We start from the raw sequence: 26,241 nt of genomic DNA, 5'->3' as shown, positions 1-26,241 counted from the left end.
ACAATCTAAAACCTCCAAATACCCCATTGCAAACATAGCCGAAGGAAACTTATCCAAAGAAGCCAAGGCCTTTACCTCTTCCCTTTACATTAAACAAATTCCAACTTCTATGGAGGAAGCCCTGAAATCAAATAACTGGAAGGATGCAATGGATGCTGAAATGAAAGTGTTAATAAAAAAAAACACATGGGAAAAATGTAATCTTCCTCAAGGAAAGAAACCAGTCGGATGTCGCTGGTTATTTACAATTAAACACAAACCAGACGGGACTATTGAAAGATATAAAGCACGGTTGGTGGCTAAAGGTTACACTCAAACGTACGGGATTGACTACTCTGAAACATTCTCCCCTGTTGCCAAGTTTGACACAATCCGAGTCCTTTTCTCAATCGCCACAAATGAAGGATGGCCTCTTCATCAATTTGATGTTAAGAATGCCTTCCTACATGGAGATTTAAAAGAAGAAGTCTATATGGAAGCTCCACCCGGATTCACGGGAAATTTCAAAGAAAAAGAAGTATGTCGGTTAAAGAAGTCCCTTTACGGACTTAAACAATCTCCTCGAGCTTGGTTTGGGAGATTTACTCGAGCAATGACAAAATATGGATACCAACAAAGCAACTCCGATCATACGCTATTCCTCAAACGAAAAGGTAAACTTGTGACTTGTTTAATTATATATGTTGATGATATGATCATTACAGGTAACGATGAAGAAGAAATGAAGAAATTGAAAGCAAACTTGTTCACAGAGTTTGAAATGAAGGATTTGGGAAGGCTTAAATACTTTCTTGGAATCGAGGTACTTAGATCAAAACGAGGTATCTTTATATGCCAGAAGAAATACATTCTTGACCTGCTTGCTGAGATAGGAATGATTGATTGCAAGCCCGCCGATACACCAATAAGGGTGAACCATAAACTCCATATGGAAGAGGAAGTTGGGTTAACAAAAAAAGAAAGATACCAACGCCTGGTAGGTAAACTAATATACCTTTCACATACTCGTCCTGATATTGCTTATGCAGTTGGAGTGGTTAGCAAGTTTATGCACCAACCTCAAGTAGCACACATGGAAGCAGTAATGAGGATCATCAGATACCTCAAAGGAACAGTAGGCTATGGAGTTCTCTTTCAACAAAACAAACATCTGAAGGTCCAGTTATATACTGATGCAGACTGGGCGGGAGATAAAGACGACTCAAGATCTACATCAGGATACTTCACTCTGGTTGGTGACAACCTGGTGACTTGGAGAAGCAAAAAGCAAAAAGTAGTAGCTTTGTCCAGCGCTGAAGCTGAATTCAGAGGGATTGCACGAGGCGTGGCAGAAGTCATATGGATCCGTAAACTTTTGACTGAGATCAGGTTCCCTTCGACCGAAGCAAGTAAGATTATGTGTGACAACAAAGCTGCAATACAAGTTTTAGAGAATCATGTCCAACATGATCGTACAAAACACATAGAGGTTAACCGGAACATTATCAAAGAAAAAATTGAAGGTGGAATTATACAGTTACTGTTTGTCCGATCAGAAGATCAATTAGCAGATATATTAACAAAGGCTGTCAATGGAAGAATATTTAGTAATTGTCTTGGCAAGGTGAGTATTGGAAACCCTACTACTCAACTTGAGGGGGAGTGTTAGAAAAAATAAATAAAGTTATAATAATCATTTCCTTGATTAAGAGATATCACACCCTTTTGACATCAAACAAAGGACCGTTGCAGCCCAAGATTAAGGAATCCACAACCTTTTTTTATTGTATTTCCATTATTATATGATTTGTCTGTGTATTTATTTTGTATCTTTTTCCTTGTAAACATAACAAACACAAGAAAATAAAAACAATTTTTGAATTCCATTTGATAATAGTATTCGCTGGGACATTGAAAGATCTCTTTTTTATTACAATGCTATTGACCTCGATAAAGTATCCAAAAGAATCTTGATGCTTTAACAACGGAGTATAAGAAAGGTAACTCCTGATATCGACGTTTGATTGCGGTGGAAGGTAATAAGGACCATTTCCATTGAATAGAACCCCAGGGGCGGACGACTTGCTAGGTAAACATAGAGCTAATGTGTTTTTAATTGGTTCTAAGAAAGCTGGAAAGGCATAAATCGAGGACGAAAATGCCATGACACCAGAAACATTCACAGGAAACGATGCAAATGATGAAGAAGGAGCACATGCCGAAATAGGGGATGAAAAAATGTCATAGTTGAGAAGGGCTTGATCACACGAACTAGTCATGGGGTTTACCACATTGACCGGGCATGTACAGAATCCCCAACCAGGTAACGTCGAACTGTTGGTTTCTGGAGAGCAAGACGGGTTCTTATAGGAGTACGAAGCTCGCACTTGCGTGCATTCAAATTCTTTACAGGAAACAGGAGATACACAAATCTTGTTCGGGGGACAACTGCATGGGTATATGTTCCATTGCACGATGCAGTCATGCCAGGTGAAGGGAGCATCGATATCTATAAGGAAGTTTTCTTGCAAGAATTGCATGTCTACATAGGATGTCACGACTGGAACAGTATATAGAGGCTTAGCAGCATCCGTATGTTTGTTAACTACAGAAATATATGGTGGAACATAAACAGCAATAACTTCATGTTCATGCGAGATGATGGCTAGAATGATAATGAGTAATTGTAGAAGAAAAAGCATATTTGGATCTTTGTAGGTTTTGAAAGAGCATCCAACATATTTATATAGGAAGACTTGGAAGTGCTTGCCATATTATTTTAGGTTTTCATTTTTGCGTTTATACTTTAAAGAAAACAAATACATAAAGCATTAGTAATTAAAATCATTTGCAAAGAATAAACTTAATTAACTAATTACCATATTATAGTTGTATTATGTATAATATATTTTGGAAGGACAGATAAATATATTTGCTTTTACACCGACGCAAAATGAATTTCGTCTGGGAATGAGTCATAAGGATTTTGGCTTTATCGTCGATGACACAAGACGTGGTCTAGGTGGGCACTTTACGTGATCAAGACAGAAACTACAGCTCAATAGTTTGTTTAAACAGGACAACTTTGTTTAATTACCTTAAGAGTCTTAAAGGTAACCATGAATTTATAAGAAAGAGTCATCGACCAATGGAACATGTGACTTGTTGGGTTTCAGTGATGATCAGTTAATATTTTGTTTATTAAATCCGGTTCAATAAACGTGACAAACAATAATTAATCATATTAATTAATAATTATACGCAGCGGAATATATATAATTAATTAGCACCGAAAACTAAACCTGACAGGATCCGGTTACAGACAATACGAATACGAGTCAAAAACATTAAACATATAATTATAAACTAACAATATATTTAAGTTTACCTCGGTTAATAATTAACCGGTTGAGACACCGAAGGCTAACGAACCGAGCTAGGTGACACAACAAGATCAACGACCAATGGTGGCGGTGCACGACGGCAACGGCAGCGGTGGTGGTGTGCGGCAGCGGCTGGAGGCGTGGTCGGCGGCGGCGGACAACGACTGGTCAGCGGCGACAGAACCGGCATACAGTGGCGGATAGGCGGCGGCGGCTGGTCATGCGCCGGCGGTGAAGCAGCGGCGGTGGAGCAGGTGGCCGGCAACTAGGGTGGAGGAAGAAGGAGGTGGACTTGTCAGGATTAGGTTCAGGTTATAAAATATCATATATTTATAACCCCTCAATTAGGTTTAACTAATCTAATTAGTTATAAACCTAATGGGCCAATAAGTCCATGTCTTGCTCCAAAGCCCGTTCCATGTAATTTTATCTCGTTAAAGTGTCTAACCCGGTTAACTAACTTAAGCGGGTTTATGGTTCGTTACCTCACGGTGTAACTCTCATGGGTCATAACCCGGTTGGCCGTATTGACTTACCCGAACTGGTCCATAATTCCAACAGTCTCGCACTTGGACGGTTTCCGGTTAAGTTACTCAATACTGACAGCCAGCGGTGCTCTAGCTACACGTAGCTGCCCCCCAACAGGTTATAACATTTTAAATTCATTAACCAAAACAATCTTGGATACACTATTGCAAGATAACGAATTTATGGTAATCGTTCCCGAGTAGGCGGCCGAGTACTCCCCGATTACTCCCCGCCTAGATCGCGTACTCCCCGCCTCGACCGAGTACTCCGTAGGTATTTTCCGAGTAATCCCCGACTATTCCCGAGTAGTCGCGACTCCCCAGTCGACCGCCTGGGACCACCTAACGACTTTTACAACCTTGATAAGACATTAATTGAACAATGAGACATGGATCAGGTTCAATCTCATATGGCGTTCAATCATTATAGTTCTCGATCTAGAATCAAAGTGGTCCAATCAAACACACAGTTAGTTTGGGTGAGGCCTCACACTTTACCAGTTTGAATCAACGAGGGCGCCAAGATGTCTAACAATTACATATCATGTAATAGTACAAAATCCCATCTTGAATACATACAACTCCCACTGAACTTCAGATTATCCCCAACCAATGCCTTTATAGCTGGCAGTTACGCGACAGCGGTTGACACTCATCAAAGAATAACCTTTAGTAAACGAAAGTTCTAATATGTATCTCATGTCTAAGGATACTAAATGAGTATACCGGTATCAAAACATCTTATGACTAAGATCCATGAAGATGATTTGATGTGAGTTACATCCAACGTCATTTATAATGAGGTCTGTGAGTTTGGAAGTCAACTCCTTGAGTCCAAAGTCAGAATAGTCTTAATTCAGAGTCATTCCCACGAGTCTGACCGACTACGGATAATTTAGAATACAATATTAATGGATTAAACGTATTAAAACCGAACACAGTTATATTATTTAACATTTGCATTTAACCATTAAATCAAAAGAGAACTCAAAAGTATAACTGTTTAAATGTTCACACATCCAAATACTAAATCAAAACAAACTACTAGCTAATCTAACACCGATAGCATCTTTGTGATGATCATGCTTGTCCTGAGTCATCGGTTTAGTGAACGGGTCAGCTAGGTTTTGATCTGTGTCTACTTTGCTTATTATGATGTCTCATAGTTCAAGTATATCTTGTATATAGTAGAACTTACTTAGAATGTGCTTGACCCTGTGATGAGATCTGAGCTCTTTGGCTTGAGCAATGGCTCCTGTGTTATCACAGATTACGTTGACCGGTTTCAGAAAACTTGGAACCAGATTGAGGTGGGCTATGAATTTCTTCATCCAAGAAGATTGTGAGTGAGAAACATCTCGATCATTCTGGAAGCTAGCATTAGTGTAACACCTTACAGTGAGCTCTTCTTCCACTCCTCCAAACACCAAGAACATATCGTTGGTCCTTTTCAGGTACCTAAGAATGTTCTTTACTGCAGTCCAATGGGCAATGCCAGGATTTTGCTGAAAACGACTAGTCATGCTCAACGCATACGAGACGTCAAGTCTAGTACATAACATAGCATACATGATAGAACCAATCGCTGAAGCATATGGAATTGCTTACATGTGCTTAGTTTCAATGTTCGTTGCCAGAGATTGTGATTTGTTCAACATGGTTCCTTTAGCCACGGGGACAGCTCCTTTCTTGGAGTTATCCATTGAGAAGCGTGTCATTACCTTGTCTATGTATGTACTTTGACTTAGCCCTAGAAGCCGCTTAGACCTATCTCGATAGATCTTGATTCCAAGAATATAAGCAGCTTCACCAAGATCTTTCATTGTGAAACAAGGTCCCAACCAGTGCTTAACTTCCTTAAGCATAGGAATGTTATTTCCAATTATCAGTATATCATCTATATACAGGATGGGAAATGATATAGTGCTCCCACTAGCCTTTCTGTAAACACAAGGCTCATCTTCATTTTTGATTAAACCAAACTCTTTGATTTTCTCATCAAAATAAAGATTCCATTTGAGAAATGCTTGTTTGAGTCCATAAATGGACTTATTCAGTTTGCACACCTTGATCAATTTAATCATAGCAATGGACGAGAAGGTTTCACCAAAGTCAACACCTTGAGTTTGAGTAAAGCTTTTCGCTACTAGCAGTGCTTTATAGGTGTATACATTACCGTGCATGTTGGTTTTCTTCTTGAAAATCCACTTGCTCCCTACTGCCCGACACTCGAGGGGTAGCTCAACCAAGTTCCAGACTTGATTGTCACGCATAGATTGCATCTCGGCGTTCATGGTATTTTGCCATTTCTCAGATTCCGGATCTAAGATAGCAGATTTGTAATTAGTAGGTTCGTCGCTTGACTCGGCTACTAAGAGGACTACGGGACCATCTAGATGCCATAGGTATTTAGAATTTGGTACGCTAGTCCTATTACTTCTGCGAACGCTTGTGTTTATGTCTGATGTATCAGCAACAACAACTTGTTGATCAGACGTTCCAACTTCCTCAGCGGTTGTTTGTGGTTCTTAAATTTCTTCAAGATCGACAATATTATTTCCAGTTCCTCGATCGAGAATTTCCTTCTCGAGGAAGTGGCCCTTCCTTTTTGATAGAAATCTTATTTGTATCAGGATGGAAGAAATAATATCCGCTTTGGTTATAGTATCCGACGAAAACAACTTTTACGCCGTGAGGATCGAGCTTGTCATTAGAATCACTGGTGACATATGCATCACATCCCCATACTCTAAGGAAAGACAAATTGGGTTTACGCCCATGCCATATCTCATATGGGGTTTTGCTTACCTTTTTAGTTGGAGCCAGATTGACAATGCGGGCGGCGGTCATAAGGGCAAAGCTCCAAATGGAGTGAGGCAAGTTAGTTCTACACATCATCGATCGGACCATGTTTAGCAAGGTTTGATTTCTCCTCTCGCTCACGCCATTGTGTTAGGGTGTGCCGGGTGGAGTGAGCTATGAAACAATTCCACGCTCTTTTAGATGATTTATGAATTCTGAGCTGAGATACTCTCCACCTCGATCTGATCGAAGCATTTTAATAGTTTTCCCGAGTTGGTTTTCCTCTTCGTTTTGAAACTCTTTGAACCTTTCAAAAGTTTCATGCTTGTGTTTCATAAGATACACATAAGCATATCGACTATAATCATCAATAAAAGAAAAAAAGTATCTTTCATGATTTCTATACATGGTTCTGAAAGGGCCGCATACATCAGTATGTATGATTCCTAGTAGATCCTTTGCTCGTTCATTCATATGAGTGAAGGAGTCTTTGGCGAGTTTGCCAGCTAAGCAAGATTCGCAGTCATCAAAAGAGTCCGGTCCTGTGGATTCAAGAATCCCCTCAGATTGGAATCTCTAACTCGTGCCTTGCTTATGTAGCCAAGTCGGCAATGCCATAGAAATGTATCATTGATGCCAGATCTGATATGTTTAGAAAGATTATATACATTATTGTTTATTTGAACATCAATCTCATAAATACCATGTCAAGGCTTAGCCTCAAAATAAAAGTTATCATTCAAGTAGGCAGAAATAGCAATACCATTAAAAGCATACTTAAATCCTTGTTCAAATAGCAAAGAAACTGAAATAATGTTTCTGGTCAAACCAGGTGCAAACAAACAGTTATTCAAAGTAACTACAAGGCCACATGGACAAGCAAAACGATATGTGCCAGTTGCAAAAACTGGGACTCTCTTCCCATCACCAACGATGAGTTCCATGCTGCCTTGTTTCAGCTTCTTCCATTTTTCAGGCTCCTGCAAGACATTAACGATGTGGTAACTACATCCGGTATCATATACCTGTTGGGTTTCTATGAAATTAACAAGCTTAGTTAACCATTTAACTAGTCACAATTAAGGCGGAAGCGTGATATTTACAAACTAAACATATGTATCCATGTGTTTATATATGTATATGTTCATGAATAACCTGGTTTATTCATGTTATAAGATTACCAATAATCTATTTACTAGAAACCCGAAGCAAGGATCAAATGATACGGAAAAGCTAAACTATCAAGCTTGTAAACACTTACATTCTTAACCCTTTAAGAGTTTAGTAGATGGTTGAAGAAGATGATGATGTGAATGCTAGACTTTCAAAGGAAAACCCTCAAACGGAATATACCCCGAGCCTCCAACACACACCGAGCTATGCTAGGAAGCTTGAACACGAAAAAACCGAGACCCGAGCCCTTCCTTTTCTTTTGGCCGTAAACAAGCAAGAAAGAAAGAAAGGAAGAGTTGTGTTTGGTTACTTGAAAAGTGTATCTTTTTTTTTGGTGTATCTTGATCATTATTTATTATCATCATTCATATGCCCATGATGTTAGGTTAAGTTACCCATACTCAACCTTTTCCATGACATGATATTGACCAAGACATGGGGTGTGGGGCCCACCCAAAACCGGCCCCAATTATAACCTTTTTTTTTTTTTTTTTTTTTTATTTTATATTTTATATTTTATATTTTATAAAATATATAAACACCCCATCTTTTATAAACCATTTTATAAAAGAATACATAGTTAAATAATCATTCCAATAATAATTATTTGAATAAATAAATTAACCAATTAATTTATCTAACACTTTCAAGTAAATATTCAGAAACCCGATTTCTGAATGTGTCGTGTTCTGTATTTGTTTTATAGATCATATCTCAACAAATACATAATTGGTGTGTGTCTAACTCGTTATTGGGTATGACCCGACTTGGATCAAACACAACTAGTCACATTAACCTAATTACGTGTCTCGGGCATACGATATTCCAACAATCTCCCACTTGCACGAGACTCATAGGTAGTTAACGCTAATGGTGAATACCGCCTAACAACAGTTCACCATCCCTAGTGTGTTTGACTAAGTGCCATTCAATAACATCATCCCCTTCAAGTCCATACTTGATATGATATAGGTAAGTCTTATCATTACATCCCTTTGTTGCTAGATGTCCTGTCAAATCGAAGAGACACAGATTGATCATTCTCTCATTGATTTAACTTAACAGGCCTTAGACATCTAAACTCTCAACACATAAGAGGAACAAATCCCATCTTGACTGCATACATCCTTGTTGACATCTCGTATGATATCTGAGCTCTTTCTTTTACGTCATCGTGTTACCGAAAAACAAAGAAGAGAGTCAAGTTATCAGACTTGATGAAAAAACCAGATCCAATATGCATCTCAGGTCAAAGGACACAATGATACTCGCCTTTACTCAAGGATTACTTATGATCAGTTGCACTAACTCTATGCAGTGATCCTTGAGAGCGGATCATGTCCAATATTTGTATCCCACAAATATCTATGAACCTTGGTGGCAAACCTATGCCTTATATTCATCACATGAATATCAACCAATCCGGGTTCATAATAGTCTTACCTTCATACTTGTTCCCACAAGCATGATCGACTACGGACGTTTAGAACAACATAAGTCATTCATGGATTAAACATGCAAATATAGAACATAACTCATTTAATAATTAAAATATAATTAATTTTCATGAGATACCCATTACATTCGTTCTTATACAAACACTAAATACAGATTAAATCCACTCACTAGAATACCGAAGTCCTAATGCACAAACATGACCCTCATGCTTTGGCCTATCGAGGAGCTTCGTGAGTGGGTCCGCAATATTTTGATCGGTATGAACTTTATGAATACATATCTTTCTCTTTTCAACTTCATCCCTTATGTAGTTGAATCTGCGCTCAATGTGCCTCGTTTTCTGATGAGCACGAGGCTCCTTAATCTGTGCAATAGCACCCTCATTGTCACAGAATATCTCTAGGGGCTCCTGAATGGTAGAGATAATCCCTAGATCCATGATGAACTTTTTCATCCATGCAGCCTCTTGGGCTGCCATTGAAGCGGCGATGTACTCAGATTCTGTAGTGGATAACGCGACAACATCCTGCTTCGAACTCTTCCAAGAGACAGCGCCTCCATTCAAAATGAAGACATATCCCGACTGTGACCGAGAATCATCTCGGTCAGTTTGGAAACTCGCATCCACGTAACCCTTTACGACGAGTTCCTCCTCACCAGACCCATATATTAAAAACATATCCTTAGTCCTTCTAAGGTATTTTAATATATTCTTGACAGCCATCCAATGACTGTCACCTGGGTTGTGCTGGTATCTACTCGTTATGCTTAAAGCATACGAGACGTCCGGTCTGGTGCACATCATTGCATACATAATAGATCCTATTGCCGAAGCATAAGGAACATGCTTCATCCTATCCTGCTCTTCCTTAGAGCTAGGACTTTGGGATGAGCTCAACACGGTTCCTCTAGGAATAGGTACCAAACCTTTCTTAGAGTTTTCCATCCTGAACCTTTTCAGGATTTTATCAATGTACGCACTTTGATTGAGTCCGATCAATTTCCTTTGTCTATCCCTATAGACCTTTATTCCCAAGATATATGTCGCTTCTCCAAGATCCTTAATTGAGAAACGACTACTTAACCACGCTTTAACGTTTTCCATACTTGGTATATCATTTCCAAATAAAAGTATATCATCGACATACAAAATAAGGAAAATGATTATACTCCCACTAGCCCATTTATACACACACGCCTCATCACCGTTTTGGACGAAACCAAACGCTTTGATTTCTTCATTAAAACGATGATTCCACATTCGTGATGCTTGTTTCAACCCGTAGATTGATTTCTTTAACTTACAAACTTTATCTGGATTAGATGGATCGACAAAACCTTCAGGCTGAACCATATGGACATCTTCCTCAAGATATCCATTTAGAAAAGCGGTCTTGACATCCATTTGCCATATCTCATAATCAAAATGAGCTGCAATGGCAAATAATATCCTGATCGACTTAAGCATCGCGACCGGCGAGAAGGTTTCATCATAATCAATCCCTTGAGTTTGCGTGAAACCTTTTGCTACAAGTCGTGCTTTGTAAGTATCTAAATTTCCATGCATATCGGTCTTCCTTTTGAAGACCCACTTACATCCAACCAGTTTGGAGTTAAGTGGACGATCAACCAATTCCCAAACTTGGTTATCGTGCATGGATTGCATCTCGGCGCTCATGGCTTCAAGCCACTTGTCACAATCAGATTGTGACATAGCATCTTTGTAGGAGATCGGTTCATCCGAATCGACCAAGTAACAATCATCCACAAGAAATCCATATTTCTTGGGAGGTCGACTAATCCTATTAGATCTGCGAGCAACGTGTGTATGATCAACCATTTGATCATCTTCAACATCCTCGTGTTGAAAGCTAGTATCGACCAACTGTGTATCATCCAGTGATTCTTGAACCTCTTCAAGTTCCACTCTCTTTTCACTAGGTCCTTCCATAAGGAACCTAGTTTCTAAGAAGTATCCTTTGCGTGAAACAAACACTTTTTGTTCACTAGGATCATAGAATATATATCCTATATCATCCTTTGGGTATCCTATGAAGATACACCTGATGGATCGAGCCTCAAGTTTATTTGGGGTGTCACGTTTAACATAAACTATGCATCCCCATACCCTTAAATATGAAAAGGATGGAACCTTTCCATGCCACACTTCATAGGGTATTCGATCCACCTTTTTGGTCGGGGCCATATTCAAAATACGAGCCGCTGTGAGTAGCGCATATCCCCAAAATGATGGCGGTAGTGAGCTTCGTGCCATCATTGATCGAACCATGTCCAACAGTGTTCGATTCCTCCTTTCGGATACTCCGTTATGTTGAGGAGTTCCAGGAGGAGTGAGCTGTGAAATAATCCCACAATCTCTAAGATGACTTTGAAAAGCTTCACTTAGGTATTCGCCTCCTCTATCGGAGCGGAGTACCTTGATTGTTCGGTCGAGCTGATTTTGTACTTCATTTTGAAATTCTTTGAACATTTCAAAGGCTTCATGTTTGTGTTTCATTAGATAAACATACCCATATCGACTAAAATCGTCGGTAAAGGTAATGAAGTACCTTTCACTATTCCTACTAGTTGGCTTGAAAGGTCCGCATACATCCGTATGTATGATACCTAACAAATCCTTAGCCCTTTCATTTGTACCTTTGAAAGGCTCTTTGGTCATCTTGCCTTGAATACAGGATTCACACTCATCAAACGAACCTAACTCGTTTGTTTTCAAAAGACCTTTCTTTTGGAGAGTATTTATACGATTCTTGTTTATGTGTCCAAGGCGACAATGCCAAATGTAGGAATCACTCAAATCCTTTTTGAGTCTTTTAGTAGAAGTTTGATATAATGAGCTATTTAAGGTATTATCATGAACCAATTCATAAATACCGTTGTTTGGTACAGCTTTAAAATAAAAGATACCATTAGATGATACATGCATTTCTGATCTTACAAATTTAAAGTCAAAATTACATTGTCTAAGAAGGTGCACAGAAATAATGTTCCTAGTCAAACTAGGAGCATACAAAACATTTCTCAAAACAACTTCCAAACCACTTGGAAGCGATAAAGTGAAGTCTCCTCTAGCGACCACGTGCACCCTTGCACCGTTGCCCATGAAAAGATTCACTTCGCCCTTCTTTAAGTCTTCATTCTTTTTGAACCCCTGCAACCAATTGCAAATATGAGTTCCACATCCGGTATCCAATACCCATGTGTTAGAAGAAATAAGATTTAGCTCAACATTAATCATAAAGACATTACCCGAGGTATGCGCCGCATTCCTCTTGTCTTTTAGCTCTTTTAGGTAGACCGGGCAATTGCGTTTCCAGTGTCCGGTCTCCCCACAACCAAAACAAGGATCATCCTTATGACCCCTCGGTTCCATAACCTTTTGTTTCTTTGCCATAACCGGTGATTTGCCCTTACCCTTAAGATGCACAGGAGGACCCTTTCTTTTGGCTACCTTAGCCTTAAGATTGGGTTGAGATCGATTCTTGGATCTACCTTCATTGATCGCAAACATGGGTAAAACCCTTTTGCCCATGCTCGCCTCGGCTGTTTTAAGCATTGAGTGAAGTTCTCCAATGGTTTTGTCCCACCCGTTCATGTTATAATTTAACACGAATGTGTCGAACCTTTTCGACAAAGAGTTAAGGATCAAATCCGTTGCTAACTCTTTTGAGATGGGACAATTGAGCTTGGCGAGGCGATCAATGTAACTTTTCATCTTAAGTACATAAGTTGAAACTGGTTGATTATCATCCATTCTACATGCATGCAAGGCTCGAACCGTTTCGAACCTTTCAACTCTTGATTGCTTAAGGAACATTTCCTTAAGTTGAGTAATCATGTCGTACGCATTATGGTTTTCGAAATCCTTTTGGATTTCGGGAACCATAGTCGCCAACATGAGGCATGACACTTGAATGGAATCTTCCGTGAGTTTGACCCAATTCATATATTCGACCTCACTTCCCTCTTCCGGTTCTTCGGGGATAGGTGTTTCCAAAACATGATATAATTTTTCTTGTTTTAGAACAATCCTTAAATTTCGGAACCAATCCGAAAAGTTATTGTGGTTAAGACGGTCTTTAGCGAGAATAGATCGGAGAGAGACATTTTGGACGTTAGGGATTATGTTGTCGTCGACGTGTGCGGCCATCTGCAGAATTTTAATTAAGTTCATTTTAGTGTTTTACCTTTTTAATTATTAATACCCTTTTATATATATACCAAATATAATTAATAATTAAAATCTAGAACCCAACGATAAACCCGACTCCGGTTAGGTGACCTTTTTCCCATTGTCGGTTTATCAAGGTAGTTATTCATAACAATTGCAAACCCTTTTGCAACTTCTAGAGTTTATGGGACCGGTTCGAAATCATATTTCGTGTCGGCATGTTTATCCCATCAACACCTATTAGACCCCATGCTTGGGTGACCCTCTTCACATGGTTCTAATTTAAGTCGTCCTACTTGTATCAACTTGTAATATTAATATACAAACGGTTAGGTGACCTTTTTCCCATTTATATGCCAATATTACCTCAACATATTAATTTACTCTACGCGGTTAGGTGACCTTTTTCCCACTAAGAGCTTACTAATATGTTAAGCGTTATACAAAAGGATGGTGTTTAACTTATTATCCTTAATTTTAAAAGGGATTTTTAGTTTTAATAATTCTAGTTGTAAAACTTTAAATCATGTTCTAACATGCATTTAGTAACATGATATTTTGAAACCATTTTCAAAATTCTAATTTATAATAAAGCCATTTTATTATGGGCGTGAGACGGCTAGTTAATAAATCCATTTTATTAAACTATGTGTCACGTAATTACCGATAATTATTAGAACCCGTTTTATGCTTTGTTAATTAATTCTATGTGACGAAGTTGATATCCTAATATCTAACAACCACACAATCAAACAATCAATTAATTAACAAGCATACACAATTATACTAGACACGAGCCACTAAGTTAGACCACACTTGTTAGCCGAAACAAGTGTGTATCTTAGGTCCGATCCTAAGGGACACATGACACATGGATGTTGTAGCTCCCACTCGATCCCGCATCCAAATGCTTCGAGCATCTTCTTCAACCCCGTTGTGATCCATTGGACTTGAACTTGGGCCTTAGCTTCCATAAGCTTCCATTTGGGCTCAATTGGTGGGCTTAGGTCCTTTTGGGTTTGAATCCCTTTAATGGGCTTGTGAGACCCATTATCACCATACCCGGCCCAATTAGGCCCAAACTTCCAATTTTGCAATCTTCTTTATTTTACAAAATAAATGTCCTAATACATTTTTCTATAAAATAAAGATAATACAAATAACCTATTTATTACATACCCATATGAATAAATAATTACAAAATTACAAAATTGCCCCTAATTAATTATTACAAACCGAAACTTGAATAATTAACTACAATCACAACATCAACCACAAACAAACATCCACTTGGTCTACGGCTCGGTCTAGTATTAACAAACATAACCCGTTATGTCTTAGGAACCCGTTCCAAAACCCCTTGGCTTTATCGGGCCTAGCCCAACCCAATTTGGGCTTGACCCAATAACGTGATTATGGGCTTCGGCCCACATGTGCAAAACACATGGGCTTCGGCCCAATTAAAAAACTCATGGGCTCGGCCCATTTAACCAAAAATGGGCTTCGGTCCATATAGCTTTTCCCTTTAATTTCCGGTTAGCCCAATAACCATGTTAAAGTGGGCTTCGGCCCAAATTCACCCGAATTGGGCTTCGGCCCATTTTCTCGGTTTTAATTTTTTTTTTTTTTTTTTTGAACAAAGCCAAAAACAATAACAAGATTAAATACAAAAAAAAATCATGCATGTTAATTTTTTGTATAAAATCTTTCAAGGGGAAAATATAAAACCGAGAACCCGAAGCTTAGTTTCCCGTATCCCGGCTCTTGATGCCATTTGTTGGGTTTCTATGAAATTAACAAGCTTAGTTAACCATTTAACTAGTCACAATTAAGGCGGAAGCGTGATATTTACAAACTAAACATATGTATCCATGTGTTTATATATGTATATGTTCATGAATAACCTAGTTTATTCATGTTATAAGATTACCAATAATCTATTTACTAGAAACCCGAAGCAAGGATCAAATGATACGGAAAAGCTAAACTATCAAGCTTGTAAACACTTACATTCTTAACCCTTTAAGAGTTTAGTAGATGGTTGAAGAAGATGATGATGTGAATGCTAGACTTTCAAAGGAAAACCCTCAAACGGAATATACCCCGAGCCTCCAACACACACCGAGCTATGCTAGGAAGCTTGAACACGAAAAAACCGAGACCCGAGCCCTTCCTTTTCTTTTGGCCGTAAACAAGCAAGAAAGAAAGAAAGGAAGAGTTGTGTTTGGTTACTTGAAAAGTGTATCTTTTTTTTTGGTGTATCTTGATCATTATTTATTATCATCATTCATATGCCCATGATGTTAGGTTAAGTTACCCATACTCAACCTTTTCCATGACATGATATTGACCAAGACATGGGGTGTGGGGCCCACCCAAAACCGGCCCCAATTATAACCTTTTTTTTTTTTTTTTTTTTTATTTTATATTTTATATTTTATATTTTATAAAATATATAAACACCCCATCTTTTATAAACCATTTTATAAAAGAATACATAGTTAAATAATCATTCCAATAATAATTATTTGAATAAATAAATTAACCAATTAATTTATCTAACACTTTCAAGTAAATATTCAGAAACCCGATTTCTGAATGTGTCGTGTTCTGTATTTGTTTTATAGATCATATCTCAACAAATACATAATTGGTGTGTGTCTAACTCGTTATTGGGTATGACCCGACTTGGATCAAACACAACTAGTCACATTAACCTAATTACGTGTCTCGGGCATACGATATTCCAACAATACCCATGTGTTGCTAGAGACAGTGAAAAGTTCAATAACGTAAATGGAAATACCTTTACAGGAGCCTTCACCATTGGTCTTCTCCCTTTTCAGCTCAGCAAGATAGTCGGGACAGTTACGCTTCCAGTGTCCCATTTTGTTGCACCTGTAGCACTGGCGCTCCTCAGGAGGCGGCGGTGGTACCTTTGCAACACCCTTGTTAGTGTTGGTGGCAGACTTGGCAGCAACAGTAACCTTTTTCTTGCCTTTACCATTATTACCCCGGTTCTTGGGTTTAGGCTTCTTGACACCAGCAGATCGAACCATAAGAACTTTATTAGTCTTAGTGGGAATATTCATCTCAGCCGTTTTGAGCATTCCATGAAGCTCCGGCACTGTCTTCACCCAGCCATTCATGTTGAAATTCATTACGAACTGGTCGTAAGAGCTGGGAAGAGAGTTCAAGATGAAATCCGCTGCCATTTCATCTGACAGGGGATAATCAAGTTTCCTCAATTGTTCGATGTACCCTTTCATTTTGACGAAATGCGCACTAACAGGTGATCCCTGTTCCATTCTACAACTTATAAGCTGCTTCATGGTGTCATAGCATTCTTGACGGGCTTGTTTCTGGAACATGCCCTTGAGTTGCTCCAGCATCTTATAGGCACCAAAATCTTCCAAGCCTTTAGGAAGCTCGTAAGACATGGTGGCTAGCATAATACAGGCGACTTCAGCAAAGTCGTCTATATGCGTGTCAAGAACCTCTTTGGCAGTAGCAGTATTGTTTTCAGGCTCGGTTGGAACAGTTGCATCGAGAACATAGTGCTTCTTTGCCATCTTGAGAACAAGTCCCAAATTGCGGTGCCATTCAAGAAAATTGGTGTCATTCAGCTTTTCTTTCTCAAGAATAGCCTTGAGAGTGAATTAGGAGTTATTATCAGTTGACATCTGTTAAATAAGCAAAAAGTAATTTAATTAGTATTTTCGATGTTTTAATCCTACTATTAATGACCCAATAACATTAGTAAAATAGGAACTTGAGAATCTGGCTTCCAGTTACTAATGGCAGTTGTAGCACACAACATTATTAAGTGGTTAGGAAGACAGACAACGATTGTCAATTGTGAATAGAGCACAACTCTCGTTTATGAGGCCTATTATGACAACATTTGCCTAAGTAGATACGTTTAGCCTCATCTATGCCCACCTTAGTCTCTAGACAGCTGTAGCACGTAACAAGAGAGTAAAGTAATAGTCGTCCTAGTATAGTCACTTGTGAAAGAGCCGGATGTGTCAACGAAACCCTTTCACCTTGAAGGGATATGCTAGAAATCAAGTGCGGTGCTGTAGCTCCAAACACTTGAAGTTTCGCAGTATGCCTCAAGTGTGACTTATAGTAGGATGGCATAGACTATTGATTTAAATTGGGATTAATTTTAAATATTACCGCATAGAGCAAAAGTCCAGTTTTACTTTATTGATCGAGACAACTTGATGAACCCTATCATCTCTCAGGACACTTAGTTTTATATAACCTATTAAAACTAAGTTTGTTGCAATAATACCAACCAATTTTAAGTTAATAGTTTTACATATTAAGTTTTTAGTTATGAAAATTAAATTTAGTTTAATTTTGCAAAACTTAATTGGTTAATTTATTTTAATATATTTGGTATTAGGTTGGTAGTATTATAACCTATTATAATCAAGCAACCAACCAAAATAGCAAACAGAATATGTAAATCTTAAATGGCCAAGATTAGTGATTGATCTTGCTAGAGCCTATTAGTAAGATCAATCGGGTCAAGGGGTCACAACACAAAACAACCACAAGGATGGACTATTGGTACATCCCTGTTGGGCTATATTTGTGGTTTATGCTTGTAGGGTGGGCTTAGGTAGGGTATATTATGTAAACCGAGAACTTTATGGTTCTCGGTGGGCTTTGGGCTTTTGTTGGGCCAGTATGCTGGTACCCTATATATATAGAATGCATTGTATAGGGTTGTGGGTTTTGTTCATTCACGTGTGATTTTGGCCGTCTAAGGGTTATCATAGACGAGTATTGTACTGTTAGTGCTTAAGCACCCGACGTTAATATTAACGTGTGTTTTGAAGCCATTTGTGTGTTTTACGTGTTTGTGTTTGTTAGTGTTTTTGAATCATCTAGCGTTGGATTTCCGCACCAATACCTAGATTGTTGATTATTTGTAGTGATCCAGATTCGGGACTTACAATTGGTATCAGAGCCTTAGACCTATTCAGGCTCGTTATTGTGATATCAAGGATTCAAGCTTTTTATCTTTGGTGGTTGTGTTTGATTTTCCGGTGATACTCTCGTCGGAGAAGGAAAAAGTTTTTTTTGAAGTTGAAGATTGACCCAATCTTAGTTAAATTCAAATCCCAGAAATTTCGGGATTTAATTTGTTACCAAAATTATCTGGTCAAAGCATCTTTGGGTTTCCTGGAAGTTCTCGGACAATTTTCATTGTTTTCGGCCAGCATTTGGTCGTTCTCGGTGAAATTTGTTGGTTCTCAGTTCTCGGCCAAATCTGCCTGTTCTCGACATAGGTGTTCTCGGTCAACCTTCAGTTCTTGGCTACGTCCAAGTGTTCTCGGTTGACAAAGATTGTTCTCTGTTGATTTCCATTGTTCTCGGTCAACTAAGAGTGTTCTCTGTTGACTTCCTAGTTCTCGGTCAATATTGTTCTCGGTTTCTTTTCTCGGCTGCCATTAGTTCTAGGATAACTTTTATTTGGACCTAACACTTGGACTAGGACTAGGAAGCTTCCTGGACTAAAATTAATCTTAAATTAAAATAAAATGGAATAGTTAACCAACAGCAATGTGTCATCAAATGCTATACTTCATCAAGAACTGGATTCCATAATGGGGACAACAACTCGTGTACCTCGTCTATTGTCTCATGAGGGGTTCAGTGAGTGGAAATTTTGATTCGAAAAGTATGTTAAAATGAAAGATGCTAAGATCTGGAGAAGCATTGTTAGAGGACCCCAAATCATCACGTATCAACGTGAGAATTCAACTGAGGTTGTTGTGAAGCCGATTGCACAGTATGATGATGATGATTTTGCAAAGTAGAAAAGGATGAAAAGGCCCTATCAACTTTAACCATGGCACTTTCACCTGAGATTGCCCTTGGGTTTAGAGAACTTCAATCTGCTAAGGAACTATGGGAGGCATTGGTCGAGGTGTATGAGGGAAACGAAGATATGAAAAGAAGTCGCCAAGACTTGCTGCAACAAAAGTTCAACATGTTTAACCATGTTCTGGGGGAGTCATTGGAAACTCAACTTCAAAGATTCATAGCTCTTGTGACTGAAATGAGATCCGCAAGCATTTATCTAGCAACGTCTAAAATAAACAACAAGTTGGTGAACTCATTACCCAAAAGCTGGGATATGAATGTTGCAGTTATCAAGAAGACTAAAGATCTCAACAGAATGTCTATCTCTGAGATGATGGCTACTATCAAGGCATGTGAAATGGACGACCAGCAACGTGCAATAAATCATGCGAACTCTTACAGTGCAGCTGGTTACAACGTTGCTTCCAACAATGCTCTTATTTCTTAAGATAGTTTCTCTATGTTCAAGGCCACTCAGCAACCTCCAACCTAAGGAAACTTTCAGATATTTAAGTCCACTCAAGGCCAGTCTTCCTCTACTCCGCCTCAACAAGCTCCAGTTTTCTTCACCAAGTCTGCATAACCTTCATCTGCTGGCACTGCTCAAGGTCAGAATTCAAGCCAGTTTCCCTCCATTCTGAAAGAGACTCAGGAGAACATAGCTTTAATGGCAGGGTTCATGAACTGCTATAATGCATTTCTAGCTGGAGACTTGGTTCAACCAGTTGTGGCTGCTGAACTCGATCAGATTCACCCTAATGATGTTGAGGAAATGGATATTGCTTGGCAAATAGCCATGGCAGTGTTTCGTGCCAAGAAATTCACTAAAAGGACTGGTAGAAACAATTGGAACATGCCTAATAATCAGAATGTGGGTTTTAACAAGAAGACTCTGAGATGCTATAACTGTCACGAGCCGGGTCATTTTGCTCGTGAATGTACTAACCCAGCGAAGGAAGGAAACACAGAAAGGGTGCTGGTTCCAGTGGCTAATGCTAGGGGAGATGTTGGTGAGAGTTCGGGAAATGGTGAAAGGGGATTGATTGCTCAACAGTTCTCTTGGGAGAATCAGATGGCTGCTCTCAACATTGGAAATCAGACCGCAAATTTTGCAAATGTTGAAGACATTGAAGAGGAAAACGTTGCTGAGGAGAAAGTCAAGGAACTTCAATTCGCATTCATGGCGTTCACTCCCTCCAGCTCATCTGAGGTAAGCTTTCAACCATGTTCTCTAGGTTGTGTTGATAAAATCAACTTATATAAACTTCATAGTGATAACTTGATCAGAGACATGGAAAGAGTAAAATCAGAAAACTTTAAACTTAAGAAAAATGAAAAATCCTTCTTAGATAAAATAGAAGCATATAAAAAGGATCTCTCTAAGCTTAAGTCTGAATTCAGCATAAAGTGTTGTCACCACCTAGATGCCAAGCAGGAAATTGCTGAATTAACTGCTAAACTGGAAGCCTCCAAATTGGAAATTTTGAACTTAAATGCTAAATTTGAAAGAGCTGAACTTGATTTTAAAAAGTTCGAGGGTTCCAGTAAGGTAGTTAATTCAATGATTGACAATCAATTATGGTGGAAGGAGAAGGAAGGTGAGGGATTAGGATACAGAAAGGTACCTCCACCTTACAATGACAACTATGTTCAACTTCCTGTCACCAAAGAACAGGAAGAAAAGGTACAGGATATGAAGTACGGTAAACATGATAATAATGACGTATCTGATCATGTGAGTGCATCCACCTCAGGAGTGAACGATACTAACGTGTTTACTTCATGTGCAGAGAAAGTAATTGTTGAGGATTGGACTGATGAGGATGATGAAGCTTGTGTTTCGTTTAATAAAGACTTTAATTCTGATGTTACTTTAAAACTACCTGCTTTGAATTCTGTTATTCCGACTGTCTGTGTGGGCTCTGTTTTAAAGAGCGACGATTCTTGTGTGGTTGATTCAGTTGAAACTTTAAATTCTGATAATGTGGTTTCAAATAAAATTGAAAAACCCAAAAAATTCAACAAGTATTTACCACCAAAATTTGTTAAAGAGGGATGTTCTAATGACAAACAAGGTGATATGTTTCACAATGTGAAACATGGCTCACGTGACTTTAAACAAACTGGTCCACACAACCAGTCTAGACAAGGAGTTGCCCAAAATGATTTTTACATAAAACGACAAACATGTTTTAACTGTGGCACTCCCGGTCATATTGCCAGAAATTGTCCACATCGTCCATATGTTCCATATTATGGATTTTATCAGAGGAATATGCCCTATATGCCTCACAATTCATACAGGCAAAGATTTAGGCATTATACGGCTAATTCCTCTGACGTTGATTGGAACCGAAACAAATCTGGCAGGTTTGGTCCTCATCAGACCAAGCCTAACATGTCTCGAAAAAAGGGTGGAAACCATGTTTCTACTTCAAAAATTAACTCGATTTCTAAACTTCGGCCTGTCGGGAGAACAAATTCGTTTGTTCCCTCTACACGCAAACCAGAGACTAAACCATCCATTTGTACAAACAACAGTAAATCTTACAATGGTAAATATAAATGGATGCCTAAGTCTCCGGTAAAGAAGGTTTCTTCTTCCATATTAGATAATCGAGAAGATATGTCATGGTAGCCCGTAACTAGTGTAGATGAGTCAGGTGTACCCAGTGTCACAATGGACTGGGTGCCAAAATCTAACTAATCCCGCACTTTGTGCAGGAGCAGCTATGGAGGAATATCATCAGACCTTGGTATGTTGATAGTGGCTGTTCCAGGCACATGACAGGAGACATTTCCCAGCTACACGACATTCAAACTTTTAATGGTGGGCATGTGTCTTTTGCGGGTGGAGAAAAGGGAAAGATCACACAGAAGGGTACTGTAAGTAACAGTGTTCTAAAATTTGAAAACGTAAATTTTGTCCCAGAACTGAAGCACAGTTTATTGAGCGTGTCACAAATCTGTGACAAAGGGTTTCTCAAGATGCTGCGTTTTGAAGACTGAGTATTTTTGAGGTTTAAATTGTGTACATAATTTTTTTTTGTGTCATAATTTCTGTACAAATTTAGGGGGGAGAAAAAGAAAAATACAAAAAGAGTGTGCGTGTGCGCTTATTTAAAAAAAAACAAAAAAAAACAAAATAAAAAAAATAAAAAACTCAAAATTTTTGTTCTCTTGCTTAGAATCATGCCGGTTACTCAAGTTCAACGGACATATTTCATATGTTTGGTCCTGTCATCAATTCTTGAATCACGGGATAGCTATTAACCTTAGGACTAAAAGTGACCAGGGCAACTGAACATACATAAAAAATTAATTTTTGATTTAACTATCGGTTTAAGTTCTTTCACTGAAAATCATGTCGGCCACTTAAAGTTTGATGGACACATTTTATTATGTGTTTGGTCCTATTGTCTACCTGTAGACACATAGGATAGCTATTCACCTGAAAACTAAAGGCAGTTGGGGTGATTGGATTTAAATCGTCTTTGGAATATCATCTGGGAAGTGATATTATCATTAAGCTAAAAGCTTTTCAGATTGCTTAAAGTTTTTCAAATGAAAATTGATCCAACCTTTAAGGAATGATAGATAAATTGATTTTGAGTGCCTAACGTGTGAAGTTATTAGGATAAAAAGGCTTTTGATTAGTTATTGATGTGTGTGGAAGCCTTTCATGATAATTAAAAGCTTGAAGTGATATAAACTAAATTTGCTAAACTTATTGTGGAGAGTCATTTTGAAGATATTTGCATGTTCCTAGATACATCTCTCTGAATGATAGGCAAAAAAGCAATTACCCAGTCATACACGAGCCCGTTAGTATCTTGATCACCAAAAAGATTATATTTCATATTAAAAAAAATTAAAAATAAAATAAAATAAAATAAAAAATTTTCATTAAAATTGTTTTCTAAAAGCTTAAAGGGGTCTTAGGGAACTACAGGGGTGGGGCACTCAAATAAGTCCTAAACACCCTGAATGTAAGGCTTGTAAGTCCGGATGACATGTAAGTCCAACATTCAACCTTAAAGCTTAAAATCATTTTGTATAGAGAAAAATACTTTGATCAAGTACTAAGGGGTTGAAGTCAAATTGAGGTAATCTGGGGAAAGCCAAATACGCCTTGAGAATAGATAAGGGGCATCAGAGGTCCATAAGTGATGTCCATGTAAGTTTTATGCCTAATCGAATCTAATCATATCACTATCGCAATGAAATTCATGAAAATTACCTACTATCAACCTTTTCATTATGTCACAATAATGCTGAAAATGAATCATTGTGAAAGTACCTTAATCAATATGATCTCATGTTCGGATTTTTTCAATGTGGTTTTTAAATAGCTGAAATTTGATTCCAATATTCTTTGATTTTCTAAAGACTGGATAGGAAAATTTTGTTTTAGTTTAGTTTTATTTTATTTTTATTTTTCTATTCTCATCTACTTTCAATTATTTTATTTTTGCCTCGTGTTTACTCATGTCTAAACAAAGCTTTTAAGAGATCGTTTTTCACATAAGTCGGGATACTTTTCAAAGTGCGCTGAGACATTTTTAAAGAGTAACCGTTCTCGGTTAAACATGATTTCTAAGTTCTCGGCTCTATCATTTTTGGTCCTAGTTGCTTGTGATGATGATGTTCTCGGCTGCTTCTTGTTCTCGGCCATATTTGAGAGTTCTCTGCCTTCAGTGAACAGTTCTCAGCCACATGTTTTCGGCAAATCATTGTTTTCGGTCTGGTCTGATGTGACCAGTTACAGGTTTGGTCATTAATGATGATTGGTGGCATGTTGAAGATGATGAACAGTGCTATGAGGTTTTCGGCATGGACTGACCAGATTCTTCTGGTCATTCAGAGAGATCTTCGTTTTGAAGAGTTGTTAAAGCATTCTCGGTCAAACCTTGACAGAGGATTCGTTGGTCCTACCAAAGATACATCGTGCTTGACTTTTCTGAGTCAATCAAGCTTAATATTCGTTGCTGTCCATGATGACGAACATCATGTTTATCTATTTCATATGGATAGTAGCATGACCTGTGCCGGACTCCCAGCCAGGTTTTTAAATTAAGGCGCTAAATATGACACTAAACCTCCAAGTGTCTATTTCGAAGCCACAGTATATACACCGAATGACCTAAATAAAAGTATTGATGGACGATGATTATCTACCGCCAAAGCAGTTTTGATCAAGCAATAAACCAAGGGGGAGAATGTTGTGCTATATTTGTGGTTTATGCTTGTTGGTTGGGCTAAGGTAGGGTATATTATGTAAACCGAGAACTTTATGGTTCTCGGTGGGCTTTGGGCTTTTGTTGGGCCAGTATGCTGGTACCCTATATATATATAATGCACTGTATAGGGTTTTGGGTTTTGTTCATTCACGTGTGATTTTGGCCGTCTAAGGGTTATCATAAACGAGTATTGTACTGTTAGTGCTTAAGCACCCGACGTTAATATCAACGTGTGTTTTGAAGCCATTTGTGTGTTTTACGTGTTTGTGTTTGTTAGTGTTCTTGAATCATCTAGCGTTGGATTTCCGCACCATTACCTAGATTCTTGATATCATATTTGTAGTGATCCAGATTCGGGACTTACAATCCCGTCATCTTTGGTAACTCCCACTGACTTCAAGAACTCCACGAGCTCATCTTCAGTTTTCCTTCAGGTCTTCTTCATTACAAAATTACACTAATACAAGTAATGAAAAACTAAATCCTATCTATTACAATTTTGAACCATCAAGGTGGCCAAAAACCATAAAATAAAACCGAAAACTAAATACAACTTTTGAACCATCCATATGGCCAAAATAAAAATCATTCAACCACACAAACAAGGTCAGGCCAGATTTACATATTCAACGAAAAATAAGTCGGGCAATATTTTGGTCAAATAAAATAAATAAAATTTGTACCAAACTAAAATTGCCCTAATATTTTATCTAGATCAAAAACGTCAACTACCTTGAAGTTTATGATGTAGAACCGACGAAAATACCGGATTCGACTCGTATGTTGTAACCAAGGCTCTGATACCACTGTTGGGTTTCAGTGGTGATCAGTTAAAATTTTGTTTATTAAATCTGGTTCAATAAATGTGACAAATAATAATTAATCATATTAATTAATAATTATACGCAGCGGAATATATATAATTAATCAGCACCGAAAACTAAACCCGACAGGATCCGGTTACAGACAATACGAGTACGAGTCAAAAACATTAAATATATAATTATAAACTAACAATATATTTAAGTTTACCTCAGTTAATAATTAACCGGTTGAGACATCGAAAGCTAACGAACCGAGCTAGGTGACACAACGAGATCAACGACCAACAGTGGCGGTGCACGACGGCAACGGTAGCGGTGGTGGTGTGCGGCAGCGGCTGGAGGCGCGGTCGGCGGCGGCGGACAGCAACTGGTCAGCGACGGTAGGTGGCGGTAGCACCGGCATACAACGGCGGACAGGCGGCGACGGCTGGTCATGCGCCGGTGGTGGAGCATGTGGCCAGCAACTAAGGTGAAGGAAGAAGGAGGTGGACTTGTCAAGATTAGGTTCAGGTTATAAAATATCATATACTTATAACCCCTCAATTAAGTTAAACTAATCTAATTAGTTATAAACCTAACGGGTCCATGTCTTGCTCCAAAGCCCGTTCCATGTAATTTTATCTCGTTAAAGTGTGTAACCCGGTTAACTAACTTAAGCAGGTTTATGGTTCGTTACCTCACGGTGTAACTCTCACGGGTCATAACCCGGTTGGCCGTATTGACTTACCCGAACCGGTCCATAATTCCAACATGACCCCCTCTTGATGTGTAAGCTTCCGA

The 26,241-nt window shown here is 38.5% G+C and overlaps 1 protein-coding gene across 1 annotated transcript; it reads right to left on the bottom strand.

The window, feature by feature from the left end:
- Positions 1 to 1,798: 1,798 nt before the first annotated feature.
- LOC143630927 (gamma conglutin 1-like) lies at positions 1,799 to 2,681 on the bottom strand. The gene is made up of 2 exons (XM_077099811.1): positions 1,914 to 2,681; positions 1,799 to 1,816 (listed from the first exon to the last, which is right to left on the bottom strand). Exons 1-2 carry the CDS (start codon positions 2,679 to 2,681, stop codon positions 1,799 to 1,801), a joined length of 786 nt encoding a protein of 261 aa, XP_076955926.1.
- Between the last annotated feature and the right edge of the window lie 23,560 nt (positions 2,682 to 26,241).

The sequence above is a fragment of the Bidens hawaiensis genome, unplaced genomic scaffold, assembly GCF_021521415.1.
Source record: "Bidens hawaiensis isolate Kalapana, Puna unplaced genomic scaffold, B.hawaiensis_p1.1 tig00005851_1, whole genome shotgun sequence".
Classification (NCBI taxonomy): Eukaryota; Viridiplantae; Streptophyta; class Magnoliopsida; order Asterales; family Asteraceae; genus Bidens; species Bidens hawaiensis.
This window is presented reverse-complemented; position numbering and strand designations above follow the sequence as displayed.